At 53.4% G+C, this 20,797-nt stretch overlaps 1 protein-coding gene across 1 annotated transcript in view; it reads right to left on the bottom strand.

The window, feature by feature from the left end:
- The window catches only part of KSR2 (kinase suppressor of ras 2), an 81,674-nt gene that overhangs the window by 52,943 nt on the left and 7,934 nt on the right, over positions 1-20,797 (bottom strand). Inside the window, exons 3-4 of the mRNA XM_075718744.1 lie at positions 20,031-20,181; positions 12,121-12,625 (exon numbers count right to left, since the gene is read on the bottom strand). Coding sequence (XP_075574859.1) covers positions 12,121-12,625; positions 20,031-20,181 — 656 coding nt within the window. The remainder of the gene's footprint in view (positions 1-12,120; positions 12,626-20,030; positions 20,182-20,797) is intronic.

Raw genomic sequence — 20,797 nt, 5'->3', positions numbered from 1 at the left:
GGACCGAAGCCCCCCTGCCACCAAGAAGAGCAGCAGGATGCTGCAGCAGGAGCATCCTCACCCCTGGCAAGTCCCCTGCTGCAGGGGGAGTCACAGGGACAGGGTATCTTGCTGCAAGCACCCCAACATTGGGGACAGCAGTGTCCCAGCTGATAGGGACCCCTGAAGTGTCCCTGGGGTGCTGGGGGACTGAGAGCAAACCTGCACCTTCATGTCCCTGGGTGCGCACAAGAGCTCAGTGCCCTCCCAGGCTTTAAGTCCTGCTTGAACAGGCCAAGATGGCAGCTTGCCCCTCGGAGGGCAGCACTGGGACTGGGGCAGGATACAGAGATACAGACACAGAGCCCACATGGGGAGCCTGGGAGGAGCTGCAGGGCCAGGGCGAGCATGTGGCTGGGTTGCAGAGGACACGGCTGTCCCCTTGCTGCCTTCCCCCTGGTTTTGCCCCCAACTGGCAGCAGGTGTCCCAGCACCATGCACAGTCGGGTGGTGCACCTGGGGGAGCAAACCCCCACCCCATCCTCTAGCAAAGGCAGCGGTAAATACTTCAAAAGCTGGAGGAGGACGAGTTCTGCAAGTGGCAGAGGGCACAAACAACGAGCTGCCAAGACATCCCAAGAGGTAACGTGGTTCCTCTGTTCTCTGCAAACTCCTCTTGGCCACTCCAAACCAGCCCTGAGGCCACGACCACTAATCTGGGGACAAGGCACCCAGGGTGCCAGTGGGGCACAGAGCAAACCCCTCCCTGCTGTGCAAAGCAAGCCCCGTTTGGGGCTGCTTGTGCAAAAAGAGGGTCAAATGGTCAAATACCACCCTTGATGCATGGGCTTTGGAGCAGGGGTGCAGGATGAGGCCAGCCATGGGCACCACATAAGGGATTTGCTGCCATGGCTGGGGGGTCACAGCCCACTCCTCACCAGCCTCCTACATCCACCCATTTGCATTGCAGCATACCAGACTGAAACTGGGATGGTTCCTTTTGGTCTTACATAGGCAGCGCTCCCCCAGACCAGCCATGGCCACAGGGCAATAACCATCCCCATGGAAAGCATATCCTCACCCATCACAGTGTCCTTCCCAAGGGCTTTGGAGAGGGCTCTGAGGGAGGCATTTTTGGGAATGTTACTTCATAAAATCACAGAATTATTTAGGTTGGAAATGACCCATAAGATCACTGAGTCCAACCGTTCAGACCACCTCATGCTCCTGCGCCACCCGTGCTCATCTCAGCTCACAGAAGGAGCACCAGGACAGGGACGATATGCCACAGCCCCCTCCCCATAACCTACCAACAGGACACTCAGTAAAACTCAAAGGACTCTGGGCTCTTAGAGGGATGTGCTCTAGCTGGTGATTGTGCCAGCCTGGTGCAGAATGCAGCCACCACCCTTTGGGATACACACAGCCAGGGCTGCGCCAGCCTGGCCCTGCTGCAAAAACCTTTCCTCCTCCATGAGCACTAGGCTGCTCCTAAATTAGGCTTTTTCTGCTCCAGGGGTGAAAGGTCTCTTGCTTTTCAGGCAGTAAGTGGAGATAAAGGTGTAAATCCCCCGGGCAGAGGAGGCTATACCTCCTAACCACTGCTGGCCTCAAGTTCCAATTCCCAGGAGCAGTTTCACCCATCTGTGGCCAACATTTCCATTTTCGCGCATTTACCCAAGTCAGCATGGCATGATGGGGGAAAAGCGTGTGCTGGAAATGCATTGTGGTCAGCCTAAACCCCCCAAAGAGCCCAGAGCCCCCGGACTCCACACCCTGGGGGCAGGAGAAGCCCCCTCCTCTGTGCCCCTCACCAGGCATCACTCCCCTGCGGAGCTCCCAAACCTGGTTAGGACAGTGGAAATGAAAAAAGGGATATTTTATTAAAAAACAAGGAAGAACATCAACTTAATTGAATTTTCCATAGGGATAAAGCCCCAAGACAGCAGCAGACCTGCCCCCGCCCCGCTCCTGGGTGAGGGCCAGGCTGGACCTCGCTGCTGGGGATCTCAGACAAACAAAACCCAGACAGATCGGAAGGAACCAGCAAAGTCCAGCAACGATGCAAGCTGGGCTAGCTTTGATGCTGGTGGGGGGCGGGGGGCGGTTGGTTGCATTAATCTTCCCATTAAGCACCATTTCAGACCTCTCCAGAAGCTGGCAAGTTCTCAGCTGCTTGGCTGGGCAGGGTGGGGGGTGTGGAAAAGGCGAGCTCTCCCCCTAAAACATCCCGGTGATTATACAGAAATGCTGATAGAGAAGCAAACGTGGCAGAAGGGAAAGCACAGCACAGCTCTGCAAAGCCGCGTGGCTGGACAAGGGGCTATTTAGATAGTGGCGATACCTCCCAGCCCCCAGAAAGGACCATTTTCCTCCAGTCACAGCTGGACAACTACTGAAATGAGACTCCAGCCTGTGCTGGGGGAGGCTGCAAAGCACCAGGCGGCGGGAGTGGAGAGCTAGTTATATACCAGTTACTTTTTATGTTGGCTGTAAAGGGTTTGTGGGGAGTGAAGAGGACCATGCGCAGTCTATCTCTAGGCTTGAAGCCCCCCAAAATCTAGGAGACACCCTGGAGTCACTACGGCAAGCCCCTGCCACCCCCAGGGATGGCAGAAAAGTGCCACCGGAGGGACAAGGGCTCCTCTCCTGCCAGATTTAGTGCAAATCCCCAAATCTGAACATCCCAACTATTTTTTTTGCCACTCTGGGAGCCTCAGGTCCCCCTTCCATGCTCGTCCCAGGCTCATCCCCGCTGCAAGAGGCTGCAAAGCCGGGCAGCTTTGGAGGCTCTACAAGCACCAAGCACCAGGAGTGCCAGGCTCCCCACCGGCGAGACGGGGCTGGACCCTGCCCCATGCAGCCCTCAGCTCCCCAAACCCTTTCCAAGATCACCAATTCTCAGCCTTTCCCATGGTGCAAGCCCCACAGCTGATCCTGGACCTGCAGACCCTCCCCAGCATCCCTTGTCAGCCTGCTCTGCTCCATTACCTCTCTCCATCCCCTAACCCTCTGCATGGCCCAAAAAACACCTCATTTTTATCCTTGCCTTTCCCACGCATCTCCCTGGGGACACCAGACACAGCACCCACCACCCAAAGCCCCCGAAACCAGAGTTTGCAGGAGCATCAGGGCTCATTTCTGCCGCAGGCTGACACGGGTGCTCGGGAAAGTTGGCACTGCTTGCTGGGAGCGATTCCACGTGCAGATAGGTAAATGTCAACTATTAGGGACATAATTTCATGCAAGAATTTGCTAAATATATTATGATCGGTTTCAAATAAAGAAAAAAAAAAAAAAGACCAGCTAGTTTGAAGCGCTTAATGCAAATCCCTTTAGGTGTCAATCCAGACTGAATGGCTCATCCCCGCCTGTTCTGGGGAATCAGTCAAACGCTTATCACTGGCTTCAGGAAAAAAAATAGAGGGTTTCAACAGGCGGTGAAAGACACGAGCAGACACCCAGGACAAAGGGCCCGTCACTTCTTTCAGCCCCAACAAGGCTCTACGTGCATCGAAGCCCAGCAGGAGGGCAAGGATTGACAGGGGCTTGTGGCACAAGCCAGCATGGTATGGATGCTATAGGGTGCCCAACAGACAGGTACATGGCAAGGATGCACGGAGCTTTGCTGCGCAAAAGCACAAAGCAGCTGGGATGGCCCCAGGTGATTCACAGGCTGAAAGAGTGCAATGCGCTGGGAAAGTGAGCACTCCCCAGCAGAAGTTGGTGTATGAGGATGAGCACAGGGGAACCTATATGTTATGGGGAGGGGAGATGCAATGGCCATAGGGCTGTCAGCCCCACAATGCTCCTAGCATAGGGCTTTGCCCAGGGCTATGGCTGACTCACAGCCATTCCAAAGAACATCCCGAAACAGATACACCAACCGGTCCCCTGCTGCCCAGCAGCATCCACTTCTCCACACCCACTTCTTAAATAAAAGATGGAAATCAGGTAAATAACTATCTGTTCTGCAGGCATTTTTTGTCATTTGCCAATATTATTGTAAAAGAAAAAAATAAAAGAGGTTTATATTTAAAATTTAGCCAAAACGGGCAAGTTGACCCCGCAGCTGACTGCACCAGACTATGTTTTATTCACCACTTTGCTCCTCTCCAGCACACTCCAATTTCAACGCAAGCGTTTCTTTTAAAGGAAGGGAAATAGAGTGGAAAAAAAAAAAAAATCCTCTCATCGGTATTTCGGTTATCTCTCTGCAAAGGATTAAAGATCGCTGCTGGCTGGCATGAAGTGCACAGCCTCGGTCAGGATTCAGCCCAGAAGATTTATGGCCTTTTGACTGGCTTAATTGCACAATATTCTGTATTAAATCAAAGGAAGGAGAAGGTAAAACGCTTCCCCTGCGCCTCGGCAGTCTGTGAGGCTCTGCCTGTCCACACTGGGCAGTCACCTCTGGCCCAAGCGAGCTGCATCCATGTGCAATGACAAAAAAAAAGGAGAAAACTCCACAAATTTACTCTTGCATTTTTTAATGCAAGAAGAGCTGCCAGTTCTGCTCCCTTCCTGTTGGGTTCCTGTGTTGGCACATGGCTGGCAAAACCCGACTCCTCTCTTCAGGTATCCCCAAAAAAACCACAAGAATACAGGCAACTTCCCTGGCCAAGCAGCACGAGCGTCCCCAAACCAACAGGCTTGGGGAGCTTGGACCAAAACTACCATGGCTGGAGCCATCACAGCCAGAAAAGGAGGCACCAGGTCACCTTTCATGCATGAGAATAAACATAGCATCCATGCCCAGTGGCATCGCGCATCCCTCCCCATGCAGCAGGGACAGCACCAACTGCTTTAGCATTTTCAGGGTTCAAGGCAAATACACAGGTAAAGCCAGTGGATTATTTGAATCTGTCTGAACAGATATAATTTCTTCATTATACACCCAGATCTGAACAAGCTCTACTCAATACTAGCTTGATATTAAAAAAAAAAAAAACAGAGAATATCCACCAGATGTTACATTTATCCTCCTCATTACCGTAAGAGGCAACAAACCCCTCCTCCTCCAGCCAGAGGAAAAGCAGGTTCTTCATATCAAAGCCTTGACAGTTAAATATTTATCCAAGTGCCTGTCTCCACTTCCCTGGATGGCTGAATTTTAAGGTTCAAGTCTTACTGATCTATTATTCTCTTTTCATAGCACAAAGCATAACTTTTTATTACGGCTGCAAATTATAAAGCTAGGAAACTCTTTGAAGGGAGCTCGAGCCAAACAGGTTTTTTTCCCCCCCTGGGACTCATACACTGGCAAGACGGTGTTGCAGGAGGGCAGCAGGAACAACACTCGGAGCAGACGCAGGCTGCTGCGTGGAAGAAGCTCGAGGAGCTAATTGCCAGGATCCTGAAGCAGGTCCTGTTTCTCATTAAACCCTTTCTGTTTTCTTCATTTCCACTGTTAAGTTTCTTTGAGGGACACACAAGGGTGGCAGTGGATGAGCACCACCAGCTGTGGCCAACCAACAATGGTAAGGTTGAGTCTCCTTTTGCTGGAGCCATTTCCACACTGGTTCAGCCCCAGGGTGTCCCTTGTTTGACAGTTAGAGATGAGTGGGTTTCTCCATCCCTAGACAACACAACCTCAGCCAGGTGGGCCAGCTCCGGGCATTTTTTTCCCCCACCAAATCACAGAATCATAGAATGTTTTGGGTTGGAAGAGACCTTTAAAGGTCATCTAGTCCAACCCCCCTGCAATGAGCAGGGACAGCTTCAACTAGATCAGGTTGCTCAGAGCCCCATCCAACCTGACCTTGAATGGTTCCAGAGATGGGGCATCTACCACCTCTCTGGACAACCTGCTCCAGTGTTTCACCACGCTCATCATAAAAAATTTCTTCCTCATATCTAGTCTGATCTACCCTCTTTTAGTTTAAAACCATTACCCCTTGTCCTATCGCTACAGGCCCTACTAAAAGGTCTGTCTCCATCTTTCTTATAAGCCCCCTTTAAGTACTGAAAGGCCACAATAAGGTCTCCCTGGAGCCTTCTCTTCTCCAGGCTGAACAACCCCAGCTCTCTCAGCCTGTACTCATAGGAGAGGAATGAGTGGGCTGAAGACCACAGAGCTTTCCATCAGTATAAGACCCCATTTCTCAGCCACCATCATCTCCATGCTTGCAAAATTCAACTAAGAAAAGAGATGCCATCAACTCAAGCACTTGCCTACACAACTTGCATTAACATGAGAAGAGCAACACCTGCATGGCCCAGGCACCCATGCACACACCCGGACCTGTTCTGGGAGGCAGTTCTCAAAAAATTACACCACTGGAGGGAAAAGTATGGAGCGCCCATGGCTGGAAAGCCCTGAGGTGGAGGTTCATTATATTAACTACAGCTCTGCAAACTTTTCATCTCAGAAGAAATGTGGGGCAATTTTTCTCTGTGGTTTGCTTGCAGGCTGCCTCTGGATCTGAGGTTGATGATGCATGGTGTGCTTGGGCAGCTCTTTAATTGAAAGAGAAAAGTCAGAGCAGTCTCATGGCTTTTTGGGAAGACTGCTCTCCCTGCCTTCTCGGTTTTCTTTTCATTATTGCCAAGGAAGCCACTGGACCACTTGGCCAAGCCACCACCTGCTTGGGTGCTGGGCTGGCCACACCAGTGGGTCAGTGGCGGCTTGCAGGACGGTGATGAAATGCGCTCACCAACCTCTTGGGCCACAAAGAAGAGGACAGAGGAGCTGCTTCATGTCTTTCCTGCATAGCTACAGCTGGAAGAGAGAACTGAGAATAGCTCAAGCATGTCCTCCTGTCATGACCAACAGTGGTCAATCCATCTCCTGGTCACCACCGCAGAACACTGCCCACAGCACCTGCCCTCACTGTGCCCTCCCCTCCCATGTGGACACTGTGGAGGCAGCAAATCAGGCAATGGTGCTGGCAGCAGAAGAGTTCTGCCACCTCTCACACACCTTCCACCCTGAGATGTTAATCCTTATCTAAATTCATAATCACACTCTCCGTTTTCAAAGTGGTGAAAGGAGGATCAACTTCTCATTAAAGGACACGGTGAAAAGTTTCTCCTCCAAGCATGTTAAAGCTCCTGCTCCTCTTGATGGAATACCACAGCAGTAATTAACATTAATGACATACCTAAGGAGAACTGCAGCCCAGAGCAGTGGGATAATTGCAGCAGAGAGCCAGTTTGTTATGGAGGCTACCCATCACTGTCAAGACGCAGTGTGCAGACCATACTTTGAGAGAGCTGGAGACAATCCAGGACCTGTGCAAAACTCTACAGCCCTGACTCACCATCAAAGGCATCGAGATTAATCAGGAAGATTATTTGGAAACAGAGAGAGAGATGCTGCTCGTTTTGCTCTCCAAATTCCCTCACTTCAGTGCTCTCCCCCTTGCAGAAGTACCAGGTGGGTCTCTACATTTTCGGACACTATACAGGATGAATAACACAACACTGAAGATGCTGCATATGGATTATTTGCATATGTTGGTAGTGTCCCACTGCATCCACCTGCTTTGCAAACATCAATCTCTTGCTCATTCCCAAAGCCAAGAGCCCACCTGCCTTTCCAAGCCTGGGAAATGTCAGAGAGACACCAGGCACAAGAGCTATCTCGATGCCACTCTATGAAATCCAGCTCATGCAGAATATCAAATAATTGATCTACTTGGTAGGAGCGTTGATTGGAATTGATACAAGGGAAAACATCATTACTATAAAGGTTGCAGAGCAGCAGAATAAATGACCTGTCACTCAGTAGCATTTAAGACCAGTGTTGATGATTAACTCTGAGGGACAGTCTAACTGTAGGCTGCTTGGTGTGGTAGGGGTGGTGGAGAAGACCTCTGGTCCTAGGTTTCTGCAAGTGTATGACTTAGTCTTTCACCTCTCTGCCTAGATGCCCCAAGCAGGATCCTACACTAGACTTGGCCAAGTGCTGCAGGAGATACCATGTTCTCAGGAGTTTCTCTGTTACGTGAGGTGGAAAAAAACAACCCCACAACAGAGAAAGTATCAAGTTACAGTTGGTTCAGAGTTGGAAATAATACAAGGGAAAAGGAAGAGAAGAAAATGGGTACCTGCTCTATCACCAGATCAGATGTGAACTTCACATCTGACTTCATCCATCCAGGATATCCTCATCCTGATTTTGAAAAACAGTACCAAAAAACAACCTCAGCGTCAACAAGGCTACAGGCAAGGAAGATGACCATCATAAGGCTTTGGATAAACAGCCCTTTCCACCAGAACACCTAACCCTATCTGCATCCATGCCTTGAATCCAATTGCAACGATACAGGATAAGGAGACTTCATTGAAAAGTTACCTAAAATAAAGCTGCCTTGAGCTGGAGGAGCCTCCTCCCAGCCCAAACCTGACCTAGGTACAGCACAAAAACTACATGTCCTCTCCAGCAGCTGCTTCACTTTAGCTCTCAGGAGAGTTCAGCATTTCCTCCGGGGCTCAGCTGTGTCAGGTCACGCTGCTTTAATTCACCATCTGATCCTCCCTTCTCAGCTGCTTGCCAGGGGCTATTCTTTGAAGGCCATGGAGTTCATTAATTTGGCCAGACACCAGAGTGGCAAAAGGAACCACAACTGGGAAGCAGATAAGGTTTTGGGCTCACTTACCTTTCGCGTAGGTCTAAGGATGAAGACCACTCAACCATCACTTTGGGGCAGGATGCCCCAGGGCAGATCTTGCCTCCAGAGGGCTATTTTATACACACCCTTACAAGGGTTAACACACACTTTTGAGCTAGCTCTTAACTAGCTTGGCTTTTGTTCCCCAACTAATGTATTTTTAAGACCTTCCATTCAGAATTTGTTTTTTTTTTTTTCTGACTTCTTGCTGATGAATAATCATTAACTATCCATGAAAGATTTAAATGGCCCATGGAATTCATGAGGTATTAAATGGGCATTATATTATCAGCCACTCTAAATGTTTTGTTTCCGTTTCAAGACCATTCAGGAGATGTTTATGGATTATGGATTTATGGAAGCCAGGGGATCTTTTTAGGAGTAATGTTCCATACCCCAGAGTTACGGTCAACAGCTGGAGGTTCTGTGCAGGAAAGTCTGAGGCTGTAAGCTCAAAAAAATTAACCCCCTCTTCAGAAGATTTCAGCAAACAAAAACAGTGGATTAAACCCTAGAAATAAGCTCCAAAACACAAAACACAAGCAAACTTATGAGCTGTCATCAAGAGTCAAGTGGTACATAGTGGCCTTGCTCCAGAGGGGACCTGGTTGCTGCTACTGCTCTCCCAGATATATGGTGCTGGTTTACTTGTGTGCCTGCACGGAGATGGAAAAATCTGTGGGGGCAGCCCCAGAGCATCCCAGCAGCTGCTCTCCATTAATACTGACACACAGCTAATTGGGAGACAGCTTTTTGCTTTTGCCAAGGGCATTCCTGGCTCCCCAGAGCCCATTTCACCCCATCCTGAGATGGGGCACACCAGGTGAGGAGATAAATCAGCCTGAGGGTCACAAGCCTCCCTCCCTCTTGGAAGGGTTTCAGATGGGTCCCACCAGAAAGCAGTCTGCAAAGAGACAGTATGGGGATAAACCTAGACACAAAATCACTCCAGGAGATCCCACCCAGCACTTGGCGTCCCCAACAGTGTCCCCAGACTATCAGCTCTACAGATCTAGCACCTCCTTCCATGCTAGGACACAATACAGGGAACAGGAAGCCATGATCCAAAACAAACCAAGAGCCCACTGGCACAGCTAAAACCAGAAGGGGTTGATCAGAGAAGGCTTGAAATAATTTTTCAGGGATGAGCTCCATTTTGTGTTTGAGTGCAGGAGGAAACCTCCCTCCTGCAGAGAGCACAGAGGACTCGGACACCACCGAAGTTATGACACTAAAAGAAACCCTACCCGACAATACACGTGCATTGCATGGACACTGCCATAAATTAAGAATTAGCTGAGAACAACCCCAAAAAGCCACTTTTTCTCTGTGCCAGGCAAAGCATTAGCCACCACATTCAGGCTAATAAACAGCTAAAACTTCAGTACGCCTCTGCTAGAGAAAAGGGGAAAAAAAAGAAGAAGCTGCCTCTTTAATGCACTAATTACTGAAACACTAATGGGATTAGCAAGCAGGATTTAGTGGTTGCCTCCTGAAAAATCATTAAGTGCCATTAGAGAAAATTAACCTCCCCAGTTCTCCAAGCGGCTTTCAGGAGTCTGGGTCCTTCCACATTGACACGATGCACCCCCAGTAGGACTCTAGCACAAGGGAGCCCTGTTAATATTGGCTCTCTCTTTCCTCTATTAATTCACTAACCATGAATTAAATTTGCATCACCTAAGGGGCCCCAGCACCGCCAGGAAGGGGAGCACCAGAGATACTGGACAAACGGGACGCATTTGGACAGGGACTGAAGGAAAACAGAGACAGATGAAGGAAGAGGGGACGTGACCATGTTCATGCAAAGCTGTTTACGATTTCCTTCTCCATGCCCTGCCCTGCTCCTTCCCCTTGCAGGAAAGTCAAGGCATCCTGTCCCTGGCTGGCTCAGGGAATCACTGGCCAAAAGGTTTGCTGGAATAAGGTCCAGACACCCATGTCCAAACCTCGCCCCAGATCCATGTCAGCGTGACCTGGGGTGTGATCACGTTTGACCACGGTGGGGATCAAATGGCTTGGGGGAACCCAAGACACTGCTCCCAGTGAGACCCACTGTGTTAGAGAAGGGTAGAGCTTGGATCAGATGCTGAAACACAAATAAAAGTACGAGAGAAGACAGGCTGCTTGCTAAGGCTTTGCTCCAGCAAACGTGGTGATGTTCGCTGGGGACGGACCAAAGTAAATATGACTTTCTGGTTCCTAAGCATGAGGGGGAGGGTGGCCTTACAGGAGACATTGTCCAGCTGAAATAAATTAATTTCCAAAAGCTATAAGCCTTTGGAGACTGAAAGGTCCCAGCCCAGGGGAGAAGGACGACCGCCTTCATTTCGTGTAATGACCGCAGCCTGGCAGCTGTCGCAGCCTTGGGGACACGATGAGGAAACAAGTGACACCACAACGCTGCAGCCACCAGATACATCTGCCGCCCCAAACCCCCTCCGGTCTGCCCCTGCCTGAACAGGGGGAGATGAGGATCTGGCAGCCAGGAGCACCCCACGCAGGCAGCGGATTTTAACCCTTCACGTGCCCCAGCCAGAGCTGCCTGAGCATCACAGCTGCCTCCAGGGCCAGGCAGGAGGGTCTGCTGGCAGCCTGCTGCCACCACGCCAGGGTACACTGGGCTTTCCCCTGCTCCCATCACATCCCTCAGGGGAATCTGCCCCGGCTGCTGGCATGGCCTTATTTTCTCAGAATCCCAAATTTGAGGATAAGCAGTGCAGTTTGTCCTGGGGCTCCTGTTTTGGAAGGCTAGAAGGGACCAGCAGTGCTCCATCCCGACGCATCCTTGGGGAGAGGAGATGATGCCCCGAGGTGGCCACCAGTCCCCTCTGCCACCCCATGCCGAGGCAGCAGAAGGGCTTTCTGAGCACGGCCACCAAAAGGGCCCAAAGGAGATGGAGAGGGAGCATGTGGGTGCCAGGGAGCCCTTTTCCTGCACAGCAGCAGCCTCTGCTGGCATGAGAGCTGCAGAGCAAGAGCAGTGGGAAGGAGCCGTGGCATGGCCAGAGACTGAAGAACCTTCTGCAAACACCAGCGGGGATGAAAAAGATACTGGGGAAGTCTCCAGAATATAAAGCATGGTATCTAAAATATCCACATTTCAGCTGAAAGATGATTCTTCCCATCTCGCTCTTGCACGGACTCGCACCCATGCACAGCTCTTACAGCTGGGTTGTGCATCCCTGCGCCACAGCTGCAAAATCCCACTGTCCAACCCACATGTGCCACTGGGGCCACAGTCTGGCACACGGGGGCTTCATCTAGCAGCGGCTCTAGACCCCCTTGGTGCTCCCCACCCACCCCATGCTCCCAAAATGAGGTCCCAGGGGAGCAAAGTAGACACCATCCCAGCAGCATCCCTGCTGCCTGCTAGAGCTGCAAAGGGCTTTTCTACCTCAAAGCTCAAAAAAAAAAAAAAAAGACACTGAGCCCCAAAATTTAGGGACCAAAGCACTTTTCCAAAGGAGCTGGGATGGGGTTCATCACGCCACCCAAACACTGGCACCACAGGGCACCCACTTACTTGGGGGTGTGTGCCTCGTCCACGCGATGCCCCAGCTGGAACTCGTGGGACTTGCTCCGGTGCAGCGCGGTGAAGCCTGGGATGAGATGGATCAGTTTTCGCGATGAAGGCGGGGGCGTCCCAGGGGGCTTCAGTTTATTCCTCCGTCGTATCGGCGGCGTGCCCGGTGGCGTCATCGTGGTCACAATGTTGGGGGTACGCGGAGGGGTGTGAGCGACATGTCGCTGGCGCGGGGAGGGCGGCAGGGACCGGTGGCCAGACTCCATGGGTGGGCAGAGCCCCGGGTGACCCTCCACCGTCAGCCGGTCCACATGGGTGTACATGGGTCCATGGGGTGAGCCCGCGTGGCAGTGATGCTGCCCACACTTGGGTTGGACCTTGGGGCTCTGCGAGAGGTGCGTCCTGCCCCACTGCCCTGGCTCCGACTGGCACCCGGGGCTGTTCTCCTTCCCTGGTTCTGTTGTAGGCCACTGGATGGTCCAATCCTGCTTGGAGAGGCTGCCGCCTGCAACAGAGCACGCAGACATTGCCATGCGGTGTGGCAGAAGCCACACGGTCCCCACCCCGGCACCACCTCCCCCCCAGAAATGCCAGAAAGAAGCTTCTCCACATTATGCACGTGCAAAGCCAAGCAAATGCTTTGCAAGGGTTAGAGAGGTGCTTTGCCCACATGGCCCCCCACTATCACCCATCTTCCCACCACCACCCCAAAACATGGCACAGGGATGGGACACCCCTTGCCTGGCCAAGGCTGATGCCCCCATCTCACCCCTGTACCCCGCCCCCCCGTGCCAGCCAGTTGTGCCATTTGCATAAAGGAGGGGGATTGTAATTAAGTGGGGCTCCTCTCCTAATTATTCATCTCCACCAGCACAGAGATGAGCAAAGGGCTGTCGGCAGCAACTTCACAGCACCAAAGTGATGGACCCAGTTCAAGGTCCCTTCACCAACTCCTTTTGATCACCTCCACTAAGAAAACCAACATAAAACCATAATCTCTTTATTTTAAAAAGGCTCCTTCCCCATCCCCTTTTTGATTATTAATTGCCTGTCCTCTTCTCTCCCCAGCCTTTTCAAGGGGGATGTTTTATTTCAAGCTCCAGAGGAAAAGTGAAGAAGGAAAGGGCTTTGGAAATGAAAGCTTTGGGATTGGCTTGAAAAAAAATCTCCAGGGGAAAAGGGGGACAAGGAGTTTTCTTGAATCATTCTCTCAAAGCAGAAAATAAAAATAACATCAGTCCTATCCAGCTGCTTTTAGAGTTGCTTCTCCAGCTGCTACAAAAAGCCCTTCGAACCAGCAAGAGGCTCATAAAAAAGTTAACGCCCTTCCTCATATTTTTATTAATTATGGAAAAAAAATCTGCCGTAGGAAAGCCTCACCTCTGCCAGGACGGCACTGCCAGGATGCTGGTGCGTCTCTGAAGCCACTGTTGACACACAAGCCCCCTCCTCACCGAAACAGCCCAGCCCAAGTGGGGACACGGAGGTGACAGGTTGGAGTATGTCACAGCTTTGCGTGGTGCTGTGCCACCTCCAGCAAGGCCACCCTGCCTGCAGGTGCCTGCACCCATGTGCCAGCAAAGCTGGGTGTTCAACCCAGTGCCACATAGCCGGACTGTTTCCTCATCCCCAAGGCTACAGGTGGTCACTGATCCCCGAGGCCACCCCGGCTGGTGTCACCCAGCTTCATGCACAGCCTGAGGCTGGGGAAGGTGCAGCCATGGCCATGCGCGGGCACAGGTGAGGGAGGACATAATGCCATGAATTAAATCCTCCCGCAAGCCATCAACCCCTCCGGTTAACTAACCCGCACCCAGGGATTTGCAAATTAGCATGCATGTATGCAAATCAAGGTGCTCCCCCATTGGTTGTTCTGCATGCATAGATTTACATAACTCAAAACTGCCCGGATGCTGCGGGCCCAGCAGCATCCCCACACTCCCACCCCCAGCAGTAATTAGCAGCAGTTAACGAAGAAGGAGAGCCAAGGCTGCTTCCTGCGACCCAAAGACTGTGGCACTGCAGCTACCGCGTCCCCCCTCGTTGCCATCCCCTTCGACACTCGGCTATGTCGTAGCACGACTGATGCACTCGAGAGCAAAAATAACCTGTTATGGGGCTGGTGGGTGCGTCAGGGCTAAAAATACCCTGGATAAGCCGGGGAAATGTATTTTCAACACACGGTTGCTTACAGGCACACTGCAGGTAGTGGGCACTCCGCTTGATGAGATACGCTTAAACTGAGAACGCACTTGAAAGCAAAAATAACAAAAAAATCCCCAAGCTCCTCTTTCTGCAAAGCGTGTTAAACGCTTTCTGATTTCGCTCCCCCCCAGGGTTCCCCCGGGCATTGCTGCTCTGCCAGAGCCAATTCCCAGCCGGAAAAGCAAGGGAAGAGCTCGCACAAAAGCAAACTCCCCTTTGCCCAGTTTTCCCCAAGCTCTGCCTGCCTCGACGGCACTGCAAGGCTGCCTGTTCGCTCATAAAAACCTATTTGTTTAGACAGCAAATATTAATTGCATATTGAAATGAGCATCAGCTACAGCCACCCACCGTCCCTCCAACCCCACGGGCCACTTCTTCCCTCCCAGCTGCCACCGAGCCCTGGCCACCAGCACAAAGGGAGAGATGCTCCCCTTGGCCAAATTTGGCTTTATTAATCCCCTCGGTGCTGCTGCTGCCTCCCCGCTTAGCGCGGCCTCCTTCAGTCTGCCGTACTTCATTAGGGAAGAAGCTTTTTCTGAACCACTCCATTAAAATAAACAAGAAAACAAACTCCTGGGAGGAGGTGGAGAGGAGTGCCTGCCATCAGGATGCAGCAGAGATCAAGAGATGCAGAGAGATGGCTAAATGTCACCAGAAAAGCTGTTTTCCCCCCATTCCAAAAGACGGATAGCAAGTTTTGCTTTCGTGTCCTAAAACAAAACACTGGGAATAATTTGCTGCCCCTTAGGGAGCTGCGGGCAGAGGGTCCCATCCAAAGGAGAAGCCATACTCGAAGCAGCCCTGCACCCCGACTGCTCCTTGGGGAATGCTGTGATCGCTCTTTTTCCTTCCCCAAACGCATCTCCAACCAAATGGAGATGTACACAAAACCAGAGCAAGATCTTGTCATGCTTCAACAGCGAGGGAAATTCCCACAGCTGCAGCTGCCTCTCCCAGCACCAGCATCCTGGGTGATCCCACCCTCGCCATGGGGCAAAATAAACCTCGGCATCACCCAGCCCTTCGGCCCCATCACACGCCATAGGGATGGATCTGCAGGCATGGGGACACCAGTCACCAGGACAGACTGACTCTGCAAACCTTTACACCATGGCCAGCACAGCTTTCAAATTTGCCCCAAATGAGGACGCTCACTACTTTATCATTACATTGCCCTTCTCCACCCTGCATCTAATTTTCTTTTAAAAAGCTCATTCCTACCGAAGCCAAGGCTTTTCTCCCACCACCTAACAGCTTCCAGCAAGACTCTGCAGCTCTTCGAGGCAGGGACCAGCCTGTGCCCCATCCCTGACACATGCAGCCTCCCCAGGCTCCTCTCGCCCTGCGTGACCCCGCACCTCCCCTAAGCCACCCGCAGCCAGGACGACTCATAAATATGCAGTGCCGGATCATTTTTCCCCGTAGGACAGCTAATAACCTCCACACATAACTCACTAGTCACACGCCATCAACTTCTCAATCCACAGGGGCCCCGCTCAGCTCTTACTTAATAATAAATTAATCCCACTTCGAGTTCAAAACTGATGCCTTGGCTGCTAATAAAATACTGCTGCCAAATGTAAGGTTTCGCAGCCGAGAAAAATCCGATACAGACTTGTTAACACAATAAAGCACGGGTTTAATATAGGGTTGCTACTATATTTGACAAATATAACATGCTTTTGGTTTATAAGCTGCTCCAGGGCTTTCCCTGCTGCTGGAGCTGCCCCCAGGGTGCTCAGTATGCAAAGGGGCTCCTTCCCCACCATCAAACCCTGTCCTAGCAAAATTCATCATCATTTCAGTGATAAAACAGCATCCTGCTTCTTCCCTGCCTCCTCCCCAGCTGCCATGCCCAGGCAGAATTGGCCTGGGAAATTAGATGTCTCTAATTAACAACTCAATAAATAGAGATTGATGGAAAAGGTTAATACTGTACCTCATTCCTGCTTTATTAATACTCATCTTGGCTTCTAGAAATCGACCACCACTGCACTTGCAAAGAAATTACATGATGTTTTAAAGAGGTAGCAACTTGTTCATTAATTATATTTTCAGACTAGGACCGTCTCTTGGTTTACAAGGAGATAAAATGCAGATAAAAAGCCACATCCATCACAGCGTGGTACATCTGGGGTTCCTTCTGGAGGGGCTGCGATAACCTGATGGACCCGAGATCCCAGCACTGCATCCCAAGAGATCATCACTGCCATCCTGAGATGCTTTTCAAATGCCCCCACCCAGCACCCAGCTGTTCAGCACCCAGCTGGCTCCTCAGGGCCATGCAAACCTCCCAGGCACCCAGCTGGTGGGGTCCAGCCAGGCGTAACACAGCTCCCAGGAGCTGCAAGGATCAAGGCAACACATCTAGCAACTAATTTCCAGAACCCTCAACAGAGGGTTAGTGGTGCATTGGATGGAGCCCCACGGGACAAAGGGACACCAACAGGACATACGCTTGCCAGGCACTACACGAGCCAAGCCAGCTCTCGAAGCGGGCATAGACCTTCCTTGCTCAAGCTTGCAGACAGGACAAAGCTGTCTGGTGGCCAGTCACCGAGACGTGGAGCCAGCCAGCAGCTCAGCATCTGCTGAAATCACCAGCTGAGGGATGGATGGGTGGGTGGGTGGAAGCAGCACAGTGTTGCCTTACTGCACCCCAGATGGGAGAGCTACAGCCCCATCACTGCTTGGTCCCAGCTGCCCCCAGCAGCATGGGGGGACATTGCCAATTGTTCTGCTAACTCCGCATCCCCGCAGCACACCAAAATGTGCTGCCTGGACCGTGGTGCGTCTCAGACCCAGCCCTGAGCAGCTGGATGGGACAATCATGTCCCACCACCCAACCGCATCCTGGGGCAGCTAGCGAGCATCCACCCCAACCCTGCCAGAGGTACCAACTACTCTCATCTCCCCACCTGCATAAGAGGGGCAGGGGCTGTGCTCCCCCTCTCCCAGGGGGCAAAAAGCGGAGGGACTGCTGAGATGGGGCCATTTGACCTGGCAAAGGCTCTGCCGAGCAGGGAAACACCAGCACAGAGGCGGGGAACACGCAGCTGTGCAGAGTGGGATGCAAGGAGACCATCTACCAACCTGGGTGGAGCTTTCTGCACCCAAATGCTCTGGAAATACAGGGAGATTTGGTGTCTTCTGCCACCCAGGGAGATCCTGCACCCCTCCGGGCTGGCAGGGGCTCCACAGTGCCCCAAGCTGCCTGTCCCCTCCCTCTCCCCAAGGCTTGTGCCATCCATTGGACAATGTGCCACAGATTTCAGCAGCAGCACACACGGTGCCAGCATGGCAGGGACCCACACCAGCCAGCAATGCCAGGGACCATCGCACTGTGGAGCCCAAGTCTCCAGGCCCAGCGGAGCAGGAACAGCCACTGCAGCATCTCTGCAACACCGGAGGGACAAAACAGCAGCCCTCACCGCAAAGCCCAGCCCGCAGCCTCCCCAGGGAGTGGCACGATAATGGATGGAGTTAAATGGAGCGCTGGGGAAAGCAAACACATGCGGTGGCTGGATAGCAGCAAACTCCCTCCCATGGGTACCCAATGGACCACCAAACCACAACCCACCAGGAGGGTTGGCAGCCCCATCACCTGCCCCATTAAAAAGCAAATCAAACAGCAAGCATCCCACAGCCCCCGGCTACCCACCCCATCTCTGCCAGCCAGAAACCACCGGAGGGGCAGAAGGCGTTTTAGCATCTTCACTGCAGCTGATGAGCTGAAGGCTCACGTGGACTTTCCAAAGCACTGGTCCCACCAGAGCATAGGGGAATTCTCTTGGCTGAGAGAGTGGAGGGGCAGGAGGGGGGATGCAAGGGCTGGGCTGAGCCAGCACGGCGAATAAAGCAGTATTTGTTTGCAATGGGCTTTAAAAGTCAAAGGTGTTTAAACAAAGAGCAGGCTGAGAGCCTTCCCCAGGCTCCGAGGAGAGGCATCGATGCCCTTCCTCAAATAGTGGAGAGACTTAGTGAAAATGCCAAAGGGAAGGAGGGCAGGAGCACCGGCAGGAGCCGGATTTAGGGAGCATGGGAGGGGGCTCGTGCTCTGCGGGAAATGTCAGGCTGGGTTCAGCCATCCCCACCTCGCTGCTCCAGCACAGGGGTGGAAGCAGCTGCTGCACCAGCCCAGTGGCAGTGTGCAGCTGCGGGGACCCTCTGCCGCCGTCCAGTGGCACCAGCTGGCACCACCACGCTGTGTCGTGCCACGCACGCAGTGCCACACCACACGGGAAGCTGAGACCTCTCCAGGGCAGGAACTGGGACCCCCTGCCTGGGACATGTCGTGCCAAGCAATGGTAATGCGGGGACACTGCCGGTCCCCAAAAGCTGCCCCTCACTGAAACCACATCACATCACTCTCCTCACTGCCAGCCCTGTCCCCAGAGGCTGCTCTGGACCTGCAAAGCCCAGCCGAAAACCCAGCAGCTACACCCCCGCAGGGCTCATCCCCCATCTCTACATTGGAGGATCCCCCAAGAGGGGACAGGAGCCAGGCAGAGGGGTCTGGGGTCCCCAAACCCCGAGGGTCTGGCAGGACTGGGGTCCTCCTACAGAAAGTTCCTGCCAGGCCAGGACTCCCAGCAGGGACCACAGCTAAACCAGCCCACTACTGTCACCCCAGGCTAGGACTAGGAAGGGAGCCTTTGGGAAGGGGAGAGCAGGGGGTTTAGACAGTGAAATGGGGTTTCACCATTCCCCCCAGCTGCTCCGAAAGGGGACGTGCCCCCCCACCTTGCTGCTGCCTTTACGCACCCTGCGGGGCAGCACCCCGTGCTGGCAGCACTCCCCTGAGCTGGCACCCTGAGCTGACACCAAAGCACCGGTTCTGTGAGGAAGAGCCATGCCAGCAGGATAGGGTCCCCATTGCACGTGGTGGGGTGAGGCTGGGCTTCTCCTTGGGGGGCACACGCGTAGAGAAGAGCCCCCCCAACTCCGAGGCCAGACCCTGCCAACAGCGGCCCCAGGAAGGGAACCCCCGGCCCCCGGACGGCACCATCGGGCGAGGCTCAGCTGGCCTGGGGCAAGGTGCCAGGAGAGCGGGCTCCCGCACAGCCCCGCGCTGCATCGCTCGCCCCCTCCCTTCCCGGGCCCCAGCCCCGCTCCGCTCCCGGCCGCGGAGGCGCGCGCAGGCCCGGCAGCGCGGCGCTCTGCTGCCACCGCCCGGCTCCCGCCGGCCCCGCGCCCGGGAGGCGCCCGCGCCCCCACCCCGCCCCGCGGACGGCGAAGCGGGGCTTGGGCGTGCCCTGGGAAGGGGTTTTGGGTACGGGGGTGCAGCCGGCCGGGGAGCGCTGCGGAGCGGCAGGAGCTTGCTGAGTCTCAGGGGCCCTTCCTGAGTGTGCTGGCTGCGCTCCTGCAAGCCGGAAGGGTCAGGGGGACCCTGTAAGAAATGCTGCGCCTTCCTCGGGCAAAGCCTCCCTGCAGAGAGCTAACAACTCATCAGTCCCCAGAGAAGCGAGCCCCCCACGCGCTTCCAAGCCACAGGGATGCACCAGAGCAAAGATGTCCCCTGCGGGCATTGGGTACCCGGTCATCTCCCAGGGATGGAGGAACTCTGCAGCCCCGTGGAGAAGACCCTGCAAATGCCTCCAATGCATTAAAGCCGTGCCCCCGGTGTCACCCACAACGGGACAGTGCCACTCACCCCAACCGGCTCGAGGGGACCCGGCCAGCAGGTACAAGGTTGCCCGACTCACCGGACTTGTGGACACTGCGGAGGCAGGAGAGGGAGGCATTCAGGCGGGCACACTCCTCGCTGTTGGCCCCAAACTTCTCCACGGTCGCACACACCTGGTCGTCGGTCATGTCCAGCAGCTCCTCCAGGCTCAGCTGCCCAGGGGCGATTTCCTGACAGGGAAGAATGGGGCAGGAGTGAAGGAGGGAGGAATAAACCATCCTGGAGCGTCCTCTAAACCAGCACCTCAGTTCCCTACTGCTGCCCCATTTGGGTCACAGACCCAAAACCACTCATTTTCCATCTCAATCCACATGAAAATTCAGAGGGCATAGCTCAAGCCTCAGCGTTATCTCAAGTTTTTGCACAGTCTGTGGCATATCCAGGCCCAACTCAACACTGGGACATCTGGGGGCACCATCAAAACCTGCCCCTGCCCTGAGCACAGACGGGGACTGGAAGCTTCAGTACAGGCTTTCCTCTTCCCTGGGGGGGAGGGCTGTTACAGAAGCACCTCTGGGTGCCACCCCTTCACTGCACCCATCGTCTGCAGGAGCTCAGGATGTGTCAGAGGGATGTTGCAACCTGCCACAGCAGCACCATGCTGTGACAGGGACATGGGGGACCCTCGCTGGGTGGGCAGCACCCACAAGGTCCCCCTGGCACCCATATGTCCTTCACTGGGAACAGCCATAGGATGTCCTCACTGGTGGGTGGAGGAGAGCTGTGGGGTGACCCTGGCCAGCACGTCCCACCATGAGCTTGCAGCATCTTTCCATACAGTAAAAC

Source organism: Pelecanus crispus, chromosome 11 (assembly GCF_030463565.1).
Source record: "Pelecanus crispus isolate bPelCri1 chromosome 11, bPelCri1.pri, whole genome shotgun sequence".
In the NCBI taxonomy this organism is placed as follows: Eukaryota; Metazoa; Chordata; class Aves; order Pelecaniformes; family Pelecanidae; genus Pelecanus; species Pelecanus crispus.
The sequence above is the reverse complement of the archived record's forward strand: the minus strand, read 5'-3'. Positions and strand labels throughout refer to the sequence as shown.